Genomic DNA, 18,003 nt, shown 5'->3' with positions numbered 1-18,003 from the left:
AAAGAAAGCCAAAAAGCACGGCAAAAAGCAAAAGAAAGGCACTGACTTCCCGGGATATTTAGGTCGTCGGTCGACATTTGACAAGGCAAAGAAATTGAAGAAGCGCGTCAAGTTTGAAGACCTACCCAGTTCTTCTTCTTCTTCTTCTGACAGTTCTTCTAGCTCCTCGGATTCGAGCGAAGAAGACAGAAAAGGTAAAAAGCGAAGCAAGAAGCAACGCTTTGGAAAGGGCAAGAGAAAGGCAAAGAAGGCTAAATCTCGCCCAGAGACTCACAGTTCTACTGAGGACTCGTCTACAGACAGCTCAGGTTCCGATGACGGAAAGTTTTATGCGAACAAGAAGAATTTTTACTAAGCTAACCAGTATGACTTTCTCGAAGATAAAAGCAAGAAAGTCCGAGAGTTTAAGGAAGGTGGCCACTCGATCAAGTTTGGTACTTTTTCAGGATACTCAGATGCTTCGAAGGCTTTGTCTTTTATACAACAGTTTGACATCGCTTTCGCGGGAGGACGCTATTCAGAGCACTCCAAGATTCGGAGAGCTGCCTCTTACTTTAAGGGGAATGCTCGTACTTGGTGGTCCACGCTTCTATTAAGCAAGATTGTGCCAGTTACATGCCTGAAATTCAAGAGGCTTTTTATTTCTTCTTGGTTGACTCAAGAGTTTGAGCGAGATATACGAGCTGCTTGGAACCATCTCCAGATGACCAAGAGCGATACAGTGAATTCTTATTGTGAAAGATTCTGGAGCTCTTTTCTACCCACCTCTTCATTCAAGAAGATCTCGTTCAGAGAACAGATTGAGCGGTTTACCTTGGGTCTACCTACAGAGATCCGAGATCACTGCTTGGAACAGAAGTCAACTTCTATTGAGGAGTTGATGAGTCATGCGAAGCGGGGCTTTGCCATTCACTCTGGCAGTCTGACCTACCCCACAGATGAGGCCATGACACAACGAGCCGAACAGACTTCTGGGAATGAAAGTAGAATGAAAAAGAGCAACCCAGAGAAAAAAAAGGATGCACGACCCAAGCTTACTCCTGAGGAGAGAGCTCGCTTCATCAGAGAGGGGAAGTGCTTTGGATGCGGGGAACATAGACATATTTCCGCAAAGTGCCCTGATAAGGCACAGAAAGAACAGAATGATAAAGACGACGACAGGTCTGAGAGTTCGAGAGCAGCTGAGGAATGTGGCAGAAAAGGCAGATAGAAAAGCAGAACTGGTACCACATGGCGTGGGCCCTGCACCGAATCTAATGAATGAAAGTACAAACTTTGCCGCTTTCGGGGCAAAGTGAAGGATCAGGAAGCTCTTTTGAAGGAGCCAAGGCCAACTTCTTTTCACTTGGAATTGGCGGCTCGATTTGGAACTACGCCCGACAGACTGACGCCACAGGCGGAGGTAGTTCCACTGGCACCCGGATGGGATGTTGCCATTACACCGAGCATTGGCAAACTTTGTTTGCAATGACAGGGGTGTTCAGGGCACGCGAGTGACGTTCTACTCGGGATCCCTTGGTACCACAAGAACTACGCCGTGGTTGACTACCGGGCCGAGAAAGTGACTTTGATAAATGAAGGGCTTAGAGATTGTACTTGATGAACTTCAGTTTTCTTACTCATTCTTTTGGGAAAACTGAACGATGGATAAAGGTTGAATATGTTTTGACCCGAAGAAAAGAACGCCAAGATTTTTTTCTCCACGCTCATGCCGATTGCTTTTGAGAGGGCCTGAAGATCATACCATTGATCTGATATCTGGAAGCACGCCACCGAATCGGCCACCTCATGTGAGCCGAGTACAGAATGAAAAGATTATGAACTCAGTGAAAGACCTCTTGGAAAAGGGTCTTGTCCAGCTTAGTACTTCACCGTATTGCTCTCCAGTGTTGTTGGTTTTGAAGAAAGACAGATCTTGGAGAATGTGCATCGATTATAGCACTCTCAACGAAATCACCATCAAGAACAGATTTCCGATTCCTAGGATCGATGATATACTCGACAGGTTACAGGGATCCTCGTGCTTTAGCAGGATTGACTTGAAGAGTGGATATCATCAGATCAGGATAGCGCCAGGAGATGTCTACAAGACAGCTTTTCGGACGACTTTTGGGTTATTTGAGTTTTTGGTGATGCCTTTTGGCTTAACCAATGCTTCTGCGACATTTAACCGGATGATGGACAGGATTTTTCGAGAGTACAGGCTATTTGTTGGCACTTTCTTTGACGACATCATTGTTTTCTCCAAGAATGAGGCAGAACACAGAGATCATCTGCTTTAAGTCTTTCAGGCATTACGATATCACACGTTAGTGATTAATGCAAAGAAAAGTGAATTTTTCCTACCATGGATACACTTTTTGGGACACATTGTGTCAACAGCAGGAGTGCAAATGGACCCGGCCAAGATCGAGACTATCCGTGATTGGCCCGATTTGAGGAATGTCCATGAAGTTAGAAGCTTCTTGGGACTGTGTTCGTACTACAGGCGGTTCATACGAAAGTTTGCAGAGGTTGCTTCCCCTTTGCATACCTTGACACAGAAAGGAGTACCTTTTTCGTGGGGACCCACAGAGGTGACTGCCTTTCAGACATTGAAAGAGAAATTCACTACAAGACCAGATTTGACTTTGCCGGACTTGCAGAAGTCATTTGAAGTATTTTGTGATGCTTGTGGTCGTAGTCTGGGTACGGTCTTGATGCAAGAAGGCCATGTCATAGCTTACGAGAGCCGTTTGTTCTCTAGGCCCGAGATGACAGCACAGATCTATGGGAAAGAGCTTTTGGCGGTTATCCACGCTCTTACTCAGTGGCGGCATTACCTACTCGGAGCGGATTTCATTGTCTTTACAGACCATCAGAGTTTGCGCTACTTCTTGTCACAGAAGCAGCTTTCGGAAAAGCAGATGCGGTGGGCGAACATCTTGTCACAGTTTCACTTCCAGATTGTCCATGTGCAGGGTCAGAAGAATGTGGTGGCAGATGCTTTGTCTCGGAAACCGTTGGTTCTGGCTATTTCCGCGATACATCATAGGAGCTTCGAGGATATGGTCGATCAGTGTGCCACAGATACAGATTTTGCAAATATTTTCACACGGATACAGGATGGGGAGACATTAGCTGGATACTCCCTTCGGGAAGGCTACTTGATGAAAAAGACTATGTTGTGCGTCACACAGCCGTTGAGGGAAAAGGTTATGACTGATTGCCGCTGTCCACCTTTTACGAGTCACCGCGGCATTGCTACCACCATGAAAGGGGTAGAGAGAGATTTCTTTTGGCGGAGACTGAAGAAGGATGTGGAAGAGTTTGTGCGCAGTTGCTTGGTATGCCAGAAGGTCAAGTTTGACACGCATAAGGCACAGGGATTGTTACAGCCTTTACCCATACCCACCCGCCCCTGGGAAAATATTGAAATGGATTTAATTTTTATTTTTTTTTGATCTCCCGAGAATACAGAATGATCACGATGATTTTCCGATTACATGGCACGCCTGAGACGATTGTCTCCGACAGAGACCCCGGATTTATGAGTTTGTTTTGGAAGGCAATTTGGGAGAACATTGGCACGCGGTTGCAGTTCTCGTCATCGTTCCACTTGCAGACTGACGGGCAATCTGAGATTGCCAATTCAGTGATTTTAGATTTATTGAAGTCTTGTATCTCGGATCAGAAGACTCAATGGGAAAAGAACTTACCTTTGGTGGAATTTGCTTATAGTAACACGATACACTCTTCGACGGGGAAGACGCCATGTGAGATTGTTGAAACTGCTGCGAAGGTTCCATCCTTCCTGAGCACGAAAGATTAGAAATTTGAAGCGGATGAATATTCGCGAGATTTGGATACGGCTTTTGCCAAGGTTCGCGAGACTTTACAGAAGTCTCAAGAACGACAGAAAAAGGCAGCGGATCGCCATCGTCGCGACTGGAAACTGAAGGAGGATGGTTGGGTGCTGTTACTTTTGAGAAGCCACGCCTAAGAAAGAAAAAGGGAAAGGAGAGGCTTTTTCCAAAGCTTAGTATGTGATACTACGGACCTTTCCAGATTACTGACAAGATAAATGATGTCTCCTTCCGATTGGAACTGCCAGATACTTGGAGGATTCATAATGCATTGCATGTGAGTCTCTTGAACCCTGTTAAGGGTGATGTGCCTATTGATGGGGAGCCTGATGAGCAACCCAAAGTGGAAGAAAACGAGGAGATCCTTGTTCCTGAACAGATTTTGGCACATAATGATACGAAGAAAGGTAAAGTCCGAAGGCGGTTCTTGGTTAAGTTCAAGAACTTTCCTGCATTTGATGCGAAGTGGATGGAGGAGGAGGACCTAGCAGATACTCCTCGGATTGTGAAACTTTATCTCGATGTTTTGGTTTAGCATAGTCTACTCCAAACGGAACCCAGAAACTCAGCTTGGCCGAAGATCTGGTGCAGTGGGATGCACAAGAGGGGAGTTACTCCACTCCTTTGTCAACAGATGCCTCGATTTTGATACTAAAGTCACTGATGTCTCTTTGAGCTTCAGGGATACTGAGAGCTGACAGTATTCTGCTGCATGACTTTATGAAATGGAATTCCTGATAATGATACTGATTTGTTCTTGACTTCTTGTGAGTGCAGGAACTGATAGACGAAATGACTGCAGCATTTTGGTCTACTTGATCTCGAATTGACATGGTTGCAATAGGGGTTAGTCAATCGGACATCGATGAGGTCCCGATTGGACCTAGATGTGATTGCTAGCTACATTGCCGATAAATCATGGTCTAAGATCCGAATGAATGTTGAATGTCATGTGATGTCCTGTGATGTCTGGTGATGTCGTGTGATGTCGTGTGATGTGACTGTCGATTTTGTACATGTGCTAGATGTGTGTTCCTAGTACGTAGGTACTAACAGTCAGTGTCTGCTAAGACGGTTTATGGCTTTTGTCGGTTTTGCAGGCGTAATCGCGGTCGATTACAATGCTTTCAAGAGGGGGGTATGTCACAAAGTGATGACGTGGCGGACAGCAGAAACCCTAATTTCTGCCAGAAACCCTAAAATTCCTGCAAACCCTAAATTTTGCCAAAAACCCTAATTTCCGGAAATCGCGGAGGCGGATTATTATTATTAAAAAAAAAAAAAATTGGAAAATAATGAGCGACGCGAATTTTGCTTTTGTTTTTTTTTATAAAAAAGAAGAGAAAAGACTCTTTAAGAGAGAGAGAGAACTGATGCTTTTGATTTTAAAAGCTTTTGGGGCTCTGCTTTTGGGCATCCCTTGTAACCTTTAAATTAGTGGTGAGGGCCTCACTTCTCAGAGCATCTGGACGCAGAGTCTGAGAGTGAAACCCTAACCGCTCTCTTGTACTTTGATGATTGATTAATACAAAAAGAAATACCGAAAGGGGCGCCACTCTTTGGGGCCAATATCTCTAGGCACGGAACTCTGCCGGGCCAGTGCAAATCTATTGTGCTCTGTGAATTGTTTTGAAGTGGTTATTTGGTGCTGTCGCGGTTGATTCTTGACTTGGAGTGTCCAAGTTTGTTACAGTGGGAGACAGCTTACAGACAGGAGACACGCTTAGAGCACAGAGGACGGGGCTCGGGGGGAGTGGCAGTGTTATTTAGAGAGGATCTGCAGCCATTGATACATATAGCCCGCAGATCCAAGTCCAAGAAGCATTATGATTGATCACACCAGGCAAAACTGCAAGGCCACCTGGCATACTAAAAACTCTCTCTCTCTCTCTCTCTCTCTCTCTCTCAAGTGTGGTAGATTGGTTATGCCATTTCCCTCTTGAATAATATGTCTTGAGTTCAACTCTCCTCGTCGAATAGTTCTTTACGGTTTCTTGGGATAGTTTCCTACGACGTTAAAATTCTCTTCTTCTTCTTCTCTCTCTCTCTCTCTCTCTCTCTCTCTCTCTCTCTCTCTCTCTCTCTCTCTCTCTCTCTCTCTCTCTCAAGAGGAATATGTACTCAACCCAAACACATTTGAGCCTTAGCACCTGCTGAGAACAAAAGCATCAACCTCTAGCTTTTCATAACCATAGACCAACCACCAAATGCCATTCTAAAGCCTCTGGCAGAAAACCTTCAATAATCTACATCACACCTCGAAAAACCAAAGGAGACATATTGATCTACAACCACAAGGATAATCCCACACCACAGCCACAGCCTCGAAACAAATGTCTCCTCTCTGCAGATGTAATTTACATGAAATAACATATCTTGTGGGTCCAGATGCAAGACCAAAATTGCCGTTGGAAAGCAAGGAGGATGCGCTATCTTGCCATACCTCTGACTAGTGTGGGCAGTGGCGTGGGTGTCGGGTCCGCAATAAAGCCTCCTCCCAAAGGAAACAGTGTACTCCCAAAGGGAAAGAGGGGCTCCCTCAAAATGCGCAAATGGTACCGATTCTGAGGGCAAGTATATCAATGATAACAAGGCAGGCCTCAAGGCGACAATGTAGAAACTGTAAAACTGGATAGAATGAGCCACAAGGGCAAACTAAAAAAAAAAGTTGAAAGCCAGGATTAAAAACCTCTCCTAAAGAGAAAAAGTTCCACCGACGGTGAAAAGGACAAGGAGCTTCTGCAACGGCAAGAGCTCTAATGTCAGACATTGCCCGCCACCTAGTATGATCCGACAACAAAAGGCAATTGGGACACGATGGGCCTCCGCATGCCCAGCAACAAAACACTGCACTAGAGCTAACAAGGAGGTATCAGCCACCATAGAAACCAGTCCACTTGTTGAAGGTGGCTCCTAAGGACTGGAGTTGGAGAGGGAACTCCAAGAAGACAATGAAGAAGGCTCTGATAACAACCTCCTCTTGAAAACCAAACCTGGTAGAGCAAGTAGAGAGCAGAACAGCAGGTCAACAACCCAAGAACCCAAAGCACGTCAAACAAGAAAGGAAAACAGGCAATAAAACAACAAAACAAAAGCAAACGAAAAGAAAGTGCTCTAAGATAAACTTCTCCCACACACACACACACACACCACCCCCCCCCCCCCCCCCCCCCCCCCCCAAAAAAAAAGTTAGTCTTAAGAGCACGAATAAGCCAAAACAAGTAGAACCAAGATCTACTCACACACCCAAACACACACTTCAAAAAACCAGAGCAAGGAAATGCAAACAACCAGAAATCAAAACAAAAGGAAAACAACAAAGCCAAGAGAAGGACAAAAAGGAAGACGAACTCTTCCACAAACCAATACCCAAAGACCGCTAATGTGAGCCCATCAGTGTCACCAAGAAGACTAGCAAGCATGTCGTGATGGAGAGCCCCGTTTCTTGCAAGGTTCGTTGCAGGCCCAAGCAAGACTGGGGAGACTCTCCACGCGGTATCCGCTTTCAACACAAGACCTCTCGAGTCTCTCCCTCTTGAATAACACGTCTTGAGTTCAACTCTCCTCGTCAGATAGATCTCTTGGGATAATTTCCTACGACGTTAAAATTCTCTCCTTCTCAGGTGTGGGTGTGGGTGTGGGTGGGTGTGTGCGCGTGTGCGCGCGCGCTAATAAAAAGAGGAGAATGGTGTAACCTTTCTATCACCCAAGTGTGGTAGATTGGTTATGCCATTTCCCGCTTGAATAACAGGTCTTGAGTTCAACTCTCCTCGTCGGATAGACCTTTAAGATCTCTTGGGATAGTTTCCTACGTCATTAAAATTCTCTTCTTCTCGGATGTGGGTGTGTGTGTGTGCGCGTGCGCGCACGCTAATAAAAAGAGGAAAATGGTATAACATCACCCAAGTGTGGTAGATTGGTTATGCCATCTCCCTCTTGAATAACAGGTCGTGAGTTCAACTCTCCTCGTCGGATAGATGTTTAACGTCTCTTGGGATAGTTTCCTACGACGTTAAAATTCTCTTCTTCTTCTTCTTCTTCTTCTTCTTCTTCTTCTCTCTCTCTCTCTCTCTCTCTCTCTCTCTCTCTCTCTCTCTCTCTCTCTCTCTCTCTCTCTCTCTCTCTGCGCACCCACACCCCTTGCCCTGCGCTCCCGCTCCCGCTCCCTCGCTCTACTCGCACCCCCTGCCCCTGCGCACCCGCTCCCTCGCTCCCTCTCTCTCTCGCGCAGCCCGCCCCACTCCCTCTCTCTATCGCGCCCCCCCCCCCCCCCCCCGCTCCCTCTGTCTATCGCACCCCCCCTTTTTTTATTTTTCAACCTACTAACCTAACTCTATCGTTTTAACTTTTCTCTATCGTGCTGCTTTTAACTCTATCGTTCTTTAACTTTTCTCTACCGTGCTGCCTCTCTCTCTCTCTCTCTCTCTCTCTCTCTCTCTCTCTCTCTCTCTCTCTCTCTCTCTCTCTCTCTCTCTCTCTCTCTGTGCCCCTCCCTTGCCATACCTCCTCGCGTTCCCCCACTCGCCCAGCTACCACGCCGGCTGCTAGTGTGGATGCACACGTGCCCTTAGTGGCTTTTTCGGACGGCGATCAAGCATGAGGAAGCTGAACAATAAAGCCGACCCCCTAGAGGATGCCATTCAAAAGTGCAAAGAGAAAATGATGGAGACCAGTACCAAGATGAACCGCAATCTCTTGGGCACAATAAACATGCTCGAAGGACGCGTGCTGATCCAAGAGAGCAAGATAAATACGTTGGAAGACCGAGTGACGACGAGATTGCGTCACTCAAGAAAGATCTCACCGAAGCACGATCGAGAAACACACTGGAAGAGGGCGAACTGCAACCCTTAGTAATCGAAGAAATCAACACGATCAAGGAGCAAGTACGGGCCATCAAAGAGGGAGAAGAGCAACACAAAGAAATGACGACTTCTTGGGTGGATGTTCCTACCAAAACTCAACAGAAGGCGGATGAAGCCGAGAAATGGATCAAGGTGGCCAAGAAAGGAAAAGGCAGGGAGATAACGCCCACGTCCACACCCACTATCATTAATCAGACACTAGAGGAGGAGCAAAGAAGACGGGTGCACGCTTTACATGTGAGAATTTGCGGTCTTAAAGACAAAGGCAATGTGGACGAAGAGGTAAAAGAACTCATAGCCTTGATGGGGGTTCATGAGCCGACGCACACAAGAGCATGGAGAGTGGGCAACATAAAGAAAAATGGAAGCAGTGGGGAAACCTCAAAAGAAAGAGCACTCATCCTCCGTTTTCCCTCCATGGAAGCGAAGACGTCCTTGAAGAAAAGACCAACTCTTAAAGAGACGGGCATCTTTCTCGGGGATGATCTCACCCTCTCGCAGATCGCTCATATGTAGGAAGTAATGCCGGAGATTAGAGCGGCGAGGGGAAAAGGCAAGATTGCCTTTTACCGAGATGGAAGAGTGGTAATACTAGAGCGACACTCCACATGACGGTGCGAGACTTATGGGACCACACTCAAAGTGGCTGCCTGGAACTGTAATGGATCTATGCGTCTTGATGTGGGTGCTTTTGAGGATAGCTTTACTGGAAGAGACATCATCTTTTACTCTGAGACACACCAGGCCCCTGGGCAATCCATGCCTCACATCAGTGGATACAGGTGGGAGACAGCTTACAGACAGGAGACACGCTCAGAGCACAGAGGACGGGGCTCGGGGTGAGTGGCAATGTTATTTAGAGAGGATCTGCAGCCATTGATACATATAGCCCGCAGGGATGGGCAGGCTAGGTACATGTGGGTGAGATTGAAAGCAGAGACAGACAGATATCTCTACCTTGCTATTTGCTACTTTCCCCCGAGTGCATCAGTTTATGCATCACCCAGAGGACAATCCCCTTTCTCTATTTTGGATGATGACATATGGGAGTTCTCCAGAGATGGTGACATTATCATTCTAGGGGACTTCAATGCTAGGACTGCCCATCACCAGACAGTGTTTTATGATACTTCAGAGGAGATGCTAAGAGAGCTAGATGTTGTAGAGACGGGCCTGACAGGATGTGGAATATACAAAGTACGGGCGACACCTGATAGTCATGGGCACCGCACATGGATTGGCCATCTTGAATGGCCTACAGAGATTTCCTGCTGCAGGAGGTTTCACATGCTTCCCACATAGACATGGAGCCAGCACAGTGGACTATGTCATAGCACAGCTGAATCTCATCTCTAGTATCCAGGATCTCACAGTTGGGCCCAGACCGATCGGGGTGGCAGTGGATCATGCTATGGTGTCGATGACCATCTCCTTCCAGTTCAGTGTAGCACATAGGCCATGGGTAGCTGCCCCTACTCGCTACACCTTCACACAGGAGACGGATTCTGTATACATAGACGAGATCTACAGACGCCTATGCACTGAGGACCCGGGGCGACCTCTGGAGGAGCTAACTACTATGCTGACACAGACATTACATGATGCAGCAACAACGGCATACCCACACACCCAGCCTGAGCAGAGACGCCGATCAGGGAGCATGCCTCAAAACAGCTGGTACGATGAGGAGTGCCGCCAGACTAGAGCCAGACTTCAAAGGGAGGTGCTTTTGGGGGACGTCATTCACAGACAGTCTCAGATCGACTTCTAACGCCTGGTGCGGCGGAAGAAGAGGGCTTTTTTGGCTCGACTCAAGCAGGATCTATACCAGCTATTCTTGAGTCAAGACTCGCGTGAGGCGTGGCGGCTCTTTCATGAGCAGTCCCCACCCCCTGCTATTTCCTCCACGGAGACCTGGGGTCAGTACGCATCATCTTTGTACACAGTACCTGAACAGCCGCCCCTTCCCAACCCCCCCGATCCATGCCCACACACATGTGCTTTTTTCACCGCTGAGATGGTGAAGAAAGCTATTGACAGGATGAGGACTGGGAGAGCATATGATCATGATGGCTTAGTCGCTGAGCATTTCATGCATGCCAAAGACCTACTAGCAGAGCTTCTAGCAGTTACGTTTAACCGTGCCATGTGTGAGGGCCTACCGGACACTTGGAGACTATCTACGATTGTACCTATCTTCAAGTCAGGAGACCCCATGGAGCCTGGGAATCATCGCACTATCATGATTGGACACACATTGGCACGGTTGTATGCATCCATTCTTGAGCAACAGCTGAGTAGATGGACAGAGAGGGAAGGAATGCGTGCAGCTGGGCAGGCAGGGTTCAAGAGAGGCTTCTCTACTCTTGACCATATCTTGACACTCAGGGCCATCATCGAGGAGGGCAGATCTCATGGGAGACGGATCTATTGTAGCTTTGTGGACATCCGCAAATCTTTTGACACAGTACCCAGAGCTAGATTGATGCGCAGATTACAAGAAATGGGAGTACCCACAGAGCTCATTTGGGGGATCATGGCATTGTACAGATCAGTAGTAGGGCATGTACGCACCCCTGAGGGACTTTCTACACCGGTTCACTCCACTATTGGGGTGAAGCAGGGCTGCCCGCTCTCTCCTACTCTTTTCGGTATGTATGTGGATGAAGTTTCTGACTACATTGAGAGCGATGGTGATAGAGGTGCACAATTGGCAGGGACATGGATTCCACTTTTGTTATATGCTGATGATATAGTGTTGATCTCCGAATCTCCAGAGGGAATGCAACGTCAATTGGATGCTTTGCATAGGTTTGCCCACGAAAGTGGTTTGTCTGTCAACCTTGGTAAAACCAAGGTTATGGTGTTTAATACCACCCCACAGTGGATCAGGAGGTCAGCACCTACATTCACATACAGCCAGGAGACTGTGGAGTACACAGATGCTTACACTTACCTTGGAGTGGTTTTTAGCGGACCTGCATTCTCACTCGGAAGAGCAGCAGAGACCAAACTGACTAGAGCCCACGCAGCATTGGGTAGATTGGAGAAGATGTGTTCGCAGGTTCGTTTCAAGAGCCCAGGACGAAGCTCTGGCTCTTTGACACTTTGGTGGCTTCAGATTTGCTCTATGGAGCTGAGATATGGGGATGGATCACCACGGGAGGCCGGGTCACACAAATGGATGGGGGAACATGGAGAAACCTCTCGTCTCTATGATCTCGCGGCTCATTAGAGCCAAGGCATCAGTACCACGGGCCATTATCCGAGCAGAGCTAGCGGCCCCCCCACTAGTGGTGGAGGCGCTCACCAGATCAGTCTCCTTCATAAACCACACATGGGAACTTCCTAGAGACAGATATGCTCGCATTGCACTTGAGTCCTCTCGACAGTTAGCCATGCAAGGAGATACAACATGCTGGTATGGGGAGATGGCATCATGGTTTCAGGCGCATGGGGTCAGCATAGACAGGCTGCCACCATTCCAGTACTCATTGGATGCACCATCTCTCACTCTTACCTGACCCAAGTAGACACCAAGAGGACATGTATACAACCAGCACAGGAATTGGGCACGAAGATGGCTTTCTACAGAGACCACCTTCTCCAGCTTATGGAGGATGGTTTTGTGACGAGACCCAGATACATGGACACCCACTTGTCTCATGGGATACGATGTGCTATTGGCCAGTTACGCACATCTTCTCACCAGCTGCGGATTGAGACTAGAAGATACAACGGAATACTAGCAGAGGCCAGGACATGTCCCTTGTGTGACATGGAACCTACGACAGAGTTGCATTATACATGCTGCTGCCCCACCTACTACGAGATACGAGGCCGCTTCCATTGCTTGTTCATAGAGGGTTTTGGACCACTCTCAAGAGTCATGGGATACGAGGATCAGAGATGCCTGGGTTTGTTCTTGCTCGAGCTGCGCAGACACAGAGATAGCATGATGAGTGGCGAGGCTAGCCAGTCTCAAAGACGGATCACAAACTTCTTCAGAGCAGACACGGGACAGCCGCAAGAGCCACTCCCACAGCAGAGCTCCCCCTCGTCTCACACCAGAGGCACACTGATTGACCGAGCGACTGAACTGGGGAAATCCAGGCGCCCACGACTGCGGAGGACCACACAGCATCGACGGAGGCTACGTCAGATTCGGAGCACGTTGGCCAGGCATATACGACGCCCGGTCAGACTACTAACCATGGAGGAGATTGATGAGATCCGCCAATGATCGATGCTAGATCTCCTGTGATTCAGCTATCCCAGCAAGCCGCCCATTTTTGCTTAGTTCACATCAACCATCTAGGATCCCATAGTATATATCTTTGTTTTGTACTGTTGTTATTTTGTTACTCTGACTTTGTATCAGATCCACCACCTTGTAACTTTCTGGTCTCATAGGTCACTATGGCCTTTTGAAGACGTTAATATAACATTTCATTTGTGTGTGTGTGTGTGTGTGTGTGTGTGTGTGTGTGTGTGTGTGAAGCCAAACCTCTTTATCAAACTGCTTGTGTCCTGGTTACATTAATAAATCTTCTCAAAAAATGAAAATACACTCCTTTATGTACAGAGGTTACAGACGCAAGGAATCAAACAAGTATTTCCTCAAGCATTTCCTCCTCGGATTGACCAGCCAATATCTCTATCACCAAAAATTGAACCACGATGTGAAAGAGAAGCATGCCAGCACCTTAGCAGTACAACAGGGCTTCAACATGCTCAACCCCATTTTGCACGAAAACGAGTGTACACGTAACAAGAGATCTGCATCATCTTCTGAGGCAAAGAACAACTATTGGATTGATCAATGCTAAAATTAAGCATCAATCTTTTCCCCGTCGCGAAAGCATTTCCCAGACAACAAAGACGTGAGCGTAATTTCATTACAATCCAAGTCCCATGCTCTATCCCATAAGACAATTAAAAAGGGTAAAAATGTCAAGTATCAAACGAACAATTCCATTGCCATAAACGAGGTGCAGTTGTCTTCCTGGCCTTCATACTACTCAGAGGATGCATGGATGCCAAAATCTTGTATCATTCCAGTATTGAAGCACCACCAGAAAGCCTACCTCTGGCATGCCTGCAATAACACATTTGAAGCTTCAAGTTCTGTAGCCTTCGAGATCAGTGCTTTCAGTCTCTTCTTTAGCTCAGCCTCAATGAGAGACTGCCGTCTACGTTCCTCCTCTAACTCTCCTTTAAGGAAATCCCTTTCCCTGGATGCTTTGTGCAAGTCTGATTGAAGATTTCTCAATCTTTGCTTCATAGTATCGAGGTTACTTTCCAGGTCGTTGACGCTCTCAAGGGAAAGAGTATTGTCGGCAACAGGCAAGGCCAATGTTGTAATTGATGGAGCACCATCCTCCACTGAAGGCTTTACAAGAGAGCTCAAATTTGTCATACTGCTCGTCATTGGCTCCTGCATCTGCTGAAAATTCTCACTATCAAGCCGTGCTGCCTTTGCATGGCTCTGGCGCAGCTGCAACATAGACCTCGTCAAGGTGCGGGGCCGGCCTGGTTGAGTTGCCACATTCATCTCATCTTTGCTTGTGCATTGAAACGGTTCAGGCATATCACATTGTGAAGATGGGGAAATGAGGGCCTCATTGCTATCTTGTCGGGACTCTGACATCAACGATGCCTGCAATGAAGGTGCAGCAACATCAAGCGCTAACGGGCCGCTTGCTGATGACATACCTGGCAGTTGATCCAATTTTGGAACATGATTAACATCTGAAAGCCTTCCCTTCAAACACTCCAAATCATTCAAAGCAGTTGAAGAGGTTAAATCCTCTTTACCTGGTATTCTATCAACCATTGGTCGCCCATTTTTTGAATCAAACCCTGAAGCAGCACATGCCAGGTCTGCAATTTGAGCAACAGCTTTCTCACCTTGAGCAAGTCCACTTAAACTGCGCTTGACAGCCTCTTTTGGGTCCCCCAATGAGAAATTTGCCGTTTGTGACTGAGAATCATTATGGTTTTCAGGCAAGACTTCAGATGCTTGCCCCGTGTTATAGAGCTGTGTTGTATGCTGAGAAGGCAATGCTTCTTCCCTGCCCAATGATGAAAGAGGGTACTCGGGGTCTGAGAGCTCAACTTTGACTTGGTCCTTGTCAGGAACAACAATTCCTGCATGCATTGTTTTCTGAGTGCTACTTGGAGAACTTGAAGTGATGGGCACACTCAATGGTGTGACAGGGTTAGAAGTCTTTTTTCCAGATTGGCTGACACCAGCAACACCTGCCTTCGACGGTGCTTTCATCTTTGAAGCATTTGAACGATACCCAATGGCTTTAAAGTTTTTGGCCCAGTAACTCTTTTGAATTTCAAGAAGGCGGGCTTCTAACCGTGCAAAAACTGTAGTTCGCTCAAAGCCCTGCTTGTCATGGGCTGGTTCTACAAAATTAGCCTCAAGAACACCAAAAATGCCTCTTCCATTAATACCTGGGTTTATCCAAATCCTCCAAAATGGCTTGATAAGCCTATTCTTGTGATAGACATTGAACCCTTGCACATCTATATGCTCCTTGGCATGTTTAACAAAGCCCAAAGTCACTGTTGTGACGGCATCTTTATGTGACAACACCGCCACCTTCATAGGCTTATATTTTACCTGCTCAACAAGCATTAAATCACTTACCAGCTTATGGTGTATAACTTGCTTCCCTCTCAAAATTATCCTGAATTTTTTCGGAAGTCTGAGGTAAAGAATGGATGCATAGCTCCTCAAGGAATACTTGTGCGTGAAAAAATGCTTGCAGTGTGGGTATTTAGAAGCCATTAAGATGCTTTTGTCATCCCGGTTCGTGCCTCTGAGCTGAATATCATCAAGATCTGCATCGAAATCAAGCTCGAGTTCACCCTCATCATCTAACCACAGGTTGTAAACAATGACAATTGTTCCCTGGTCCTTGATACGCTGCAGCTGCTCCAATAGTCCCTGTTCTGTATCATACGGAGACCATTGCAGGAGCACCTCAAAGTTCTTGTTCCAGTCATCCAAAGTCCCCCTTACAAGCTTTTTGAGGCCAAAAGGCTGTACTTCATAGTCCACCATGGGCACCACAATATCATTTTGCCCAGTAGCCGTCAAAAATGTGTACGAAAGTAAACCTATGCTTTGAGTTGGCAAAGACCCATCTTTGCTTTTCTTGCGTGAAAAAACTAACACATCTGCCCCCAACCGCATAGTGCTGGTTTTGAACCCATTTCCATACTGTCCAATTGTGTTTGGCACCTTGCTTTTTGCAGAGTATCCAAGCGACATGCATTGACGTAGGCGTTCAGGGTCCATACCCCCGCCATCATCTTCTATAGTTAGCATGGGGCACCCATCACGAGGGTTGCGTACCATGTCCACACTGACAAAAGTGGCACCATTCACAGCCTCATCAAGTGCATTGTCAAGAAGCTCTGCCATGGCACCAAGAGCCCATTTGTGGCTGGTCGCATTAGAGTGCAAAAACTTTGGGTGAACTCTAATATGCTCCACTCCACTGGCAAGATCGATGTCTTCCATGGATGTGCCACTATCGTAATCGCCTGCCTTCCAAAACTGTCTAAACATAGCTTTCGCCATGTCCCTTGAAAGCTGAGGACCTTGACTATCCAAATGCATGACGGTCGGAGGGCTTGAAGCAAGGGGTGAATCAAGTGGCTCAAGGAAATCATCGGGCAGATCATCATCTTTATCCACAACATCTGCATCTTCCACAATATCACCATCAGGCGGAGTATTTCTGCCTTCTTCGAGCACATCAGATTGGTGAAGCCCATCTGCCACAAGATTGCCATCATAATGAAGATTTCCACCTTCACGCACATCAAATTCGTGAAGCTCATCTGCCACAAGACTGCCATCGTAATGAAAATTTCCACCTTCATGCACCTCAAGTTTGCCCAACCCATCTGCAAAATTATTAGCGGTGGTGTTCAAATGTGAAAAATTGCTGTGATCAACCCCTGTCGCAGCAGTAGGTTGTAAGCGCGGCCTCTTGTTGTCGTGATCTGCAGATAGATGTTGTGAAGCAGATCTTCTCAAGGTAGACGTAACTTCCTCCCCTGTTTCTTGAGCTCTTCCTGTTGAACTCTTCTCAGAGCTGCTACTAAGCTCGACAATCTTAGGAATAGATTCAGCCTTGACAGAACTTAGAGGAAATTTTTCTGCTGCTGGTTGCTGCGATTCCATTTTGTGTAAACTCTGTCAAAGCTAGCTTGCAAATCCTAGCAGCTAACAGCCCACCTTAATGCTGGAATCCTTACATCGATAGATTCTCTCTCTCTCTTGGGATAGTTTCCAACGACGTTAAAACTCTCTTCTTCTTCTTCTTCTCCTCCTCTCGTGACTAGGCTAAGACTTAAGTGACACGGTCCATTTAAGAAGGGCCCCGCCTCACCGGGTTTAGCTTCTAGGCGTTTTGATTTATAAGATTAAGTAAAATGGTAATCTATTCACATGCACGCGGATGAGCGACATGGTTAGCCCAAACCTCTAAAGGTGTAGGGGCATAAGGTCGTGGGTTTGAGTCAGAGTTCCTCAAGGGTGCCATCATTTTTAGGGGGGCTCCGTTTACCTCGAAATGTTTGTCGATCCTCCTCAATTGTCGATCCCCTTACCCGCCCCCACGTGCGGGTCCATGTTACTTTGTGCCGTGGCTCATAGAGACGACAAGTATGTGCCTAATGATTTCTAAAAATTCGTGTCAATAAAAATCTACAGAAGATGTCGGCGACAACTGCCAAGACGAAAAAGAAAAAGGCAATAGCAAACACACAATGTCGACCATTGCAAGGAAACAAAAGTAGGTGGTGAGCAGGTCGCAAGTGGTGGGTGAGTAGAGAGAGAAAGGTGGCAAGCGATAGCAACTGCGAGAAGCTCGTGCAAAAGAAGTTTTCTTTTTAAAGTAAAGTGCACCTCTAGCCACCATCGCGACCTGGCCGAGCTGGTTAGCTCAATGATCCCTACTATGTTCGTCGTTACGCGAGTTCGAATCAAGTTTTGATTCATGGTCTTAGTCTCGTGCATTGTATAGCAAGGCAAGGACATGGTGGAATTTTAGGAGATTCTAGGGAATAAAACAAAAGAGTTGCCTGTATGGGGAGTGTGGTGGATCATTCCCTCATGTCTTTGGTAAAAACTAGACCAATTGGAGTCCAAAAAAGCATGTAAACCTTGGATCAATGATGTAAATCGTGGGATAAACAAACCAAGGTGTTGAGAAATGCTCAACACGTTAGTTTCACTCAAAGTAGCAAAAGAGGATCGTTTACTA

At 46.8% G+C, this 18,003-nt stretch overlaps 1 protein-coding gene across 4 annotated transcripts; it reads right to left on the bottom strand.

Moving 5' to 3' along the window:
- Positions 1-5,596: 5,596 nt before the first annotated feature.
- On the bottom strand, positions 5,597-17,071 carry LOC147422277 (uncharacterized). Of its 4 annotated transcripts, XM_086502488.1 has the most exons (3): positions 14,528-17,069; positions 13,798-14,425; positions 5,597-5,852 (listed from the first exon to the last, which is right to left on the bottom strand). In XM_086502488.1, exons 1-3 carry the CDS (start codon positions 16,917-16,919, stop codon positions 5,612-5,614), a joined length of 3,261 nt encoding a protein of 1,086 aa, XP_086358614.1. In that variant the 5' UTR covers positions 16,920-17,069; the 3' UTR covers positions 5,597-5,611. The 4 variants fall into 4 exon arrangements, with proteins under 4 accessions (XP_086358614.1, XP_086358613.1, XP_086358615.1 ...); XM_086502487.1 differs by having other exon boundaries at positions 13,798-17,071; XM_086502489.1 differs by lacking the exon at positions 5,597-5,852 and adding an exon at positions 6,616-6,838 and having other exon boundaries at positions 13,798-17,069.
- Between the last annotated feature and the right edge of the window lie 932 nt (positions 17,072-18,003).

Source organism: Adiantum capillus-veneris, chromosome 27 (genome assembly GCF_014529385.1).
Source record: "Adiantum capillus-veneris isolate H3 chromosome 27, ASM1452938v2, whole genome shotgun sequence".
Lineage (NCBI taxonomy): Eukaryota > Viridiplantae > Streptophyta > Polypodiopsida > Polypodiales > Pteridaceae > Adiantum > Adiantum capillus-veneris.
The sequence above is the reverse complement of the archived record's forward strand: the minus strand, read 5'-3'. Positions and strand labels throughout refer to the sequence as shown.

Bases quoted from the DNA above. Each gene is read 5' to 3' on its own strand.
- LOC147422277 (XM_086502487.1), bottom strand. From the start codon at position 16,919: ATGGAATCGCAGCAACCAGCAGCAGAAAAATTTCCTCTAAGTTCTGTC. The intron at 5,853-13,797 runs GTAGGCTTTCTG...TTAACGTCGTAG, and splicing joins TTATTGCAGGCATGCCAGAG to GAAACTATCCCAAGAAACCG.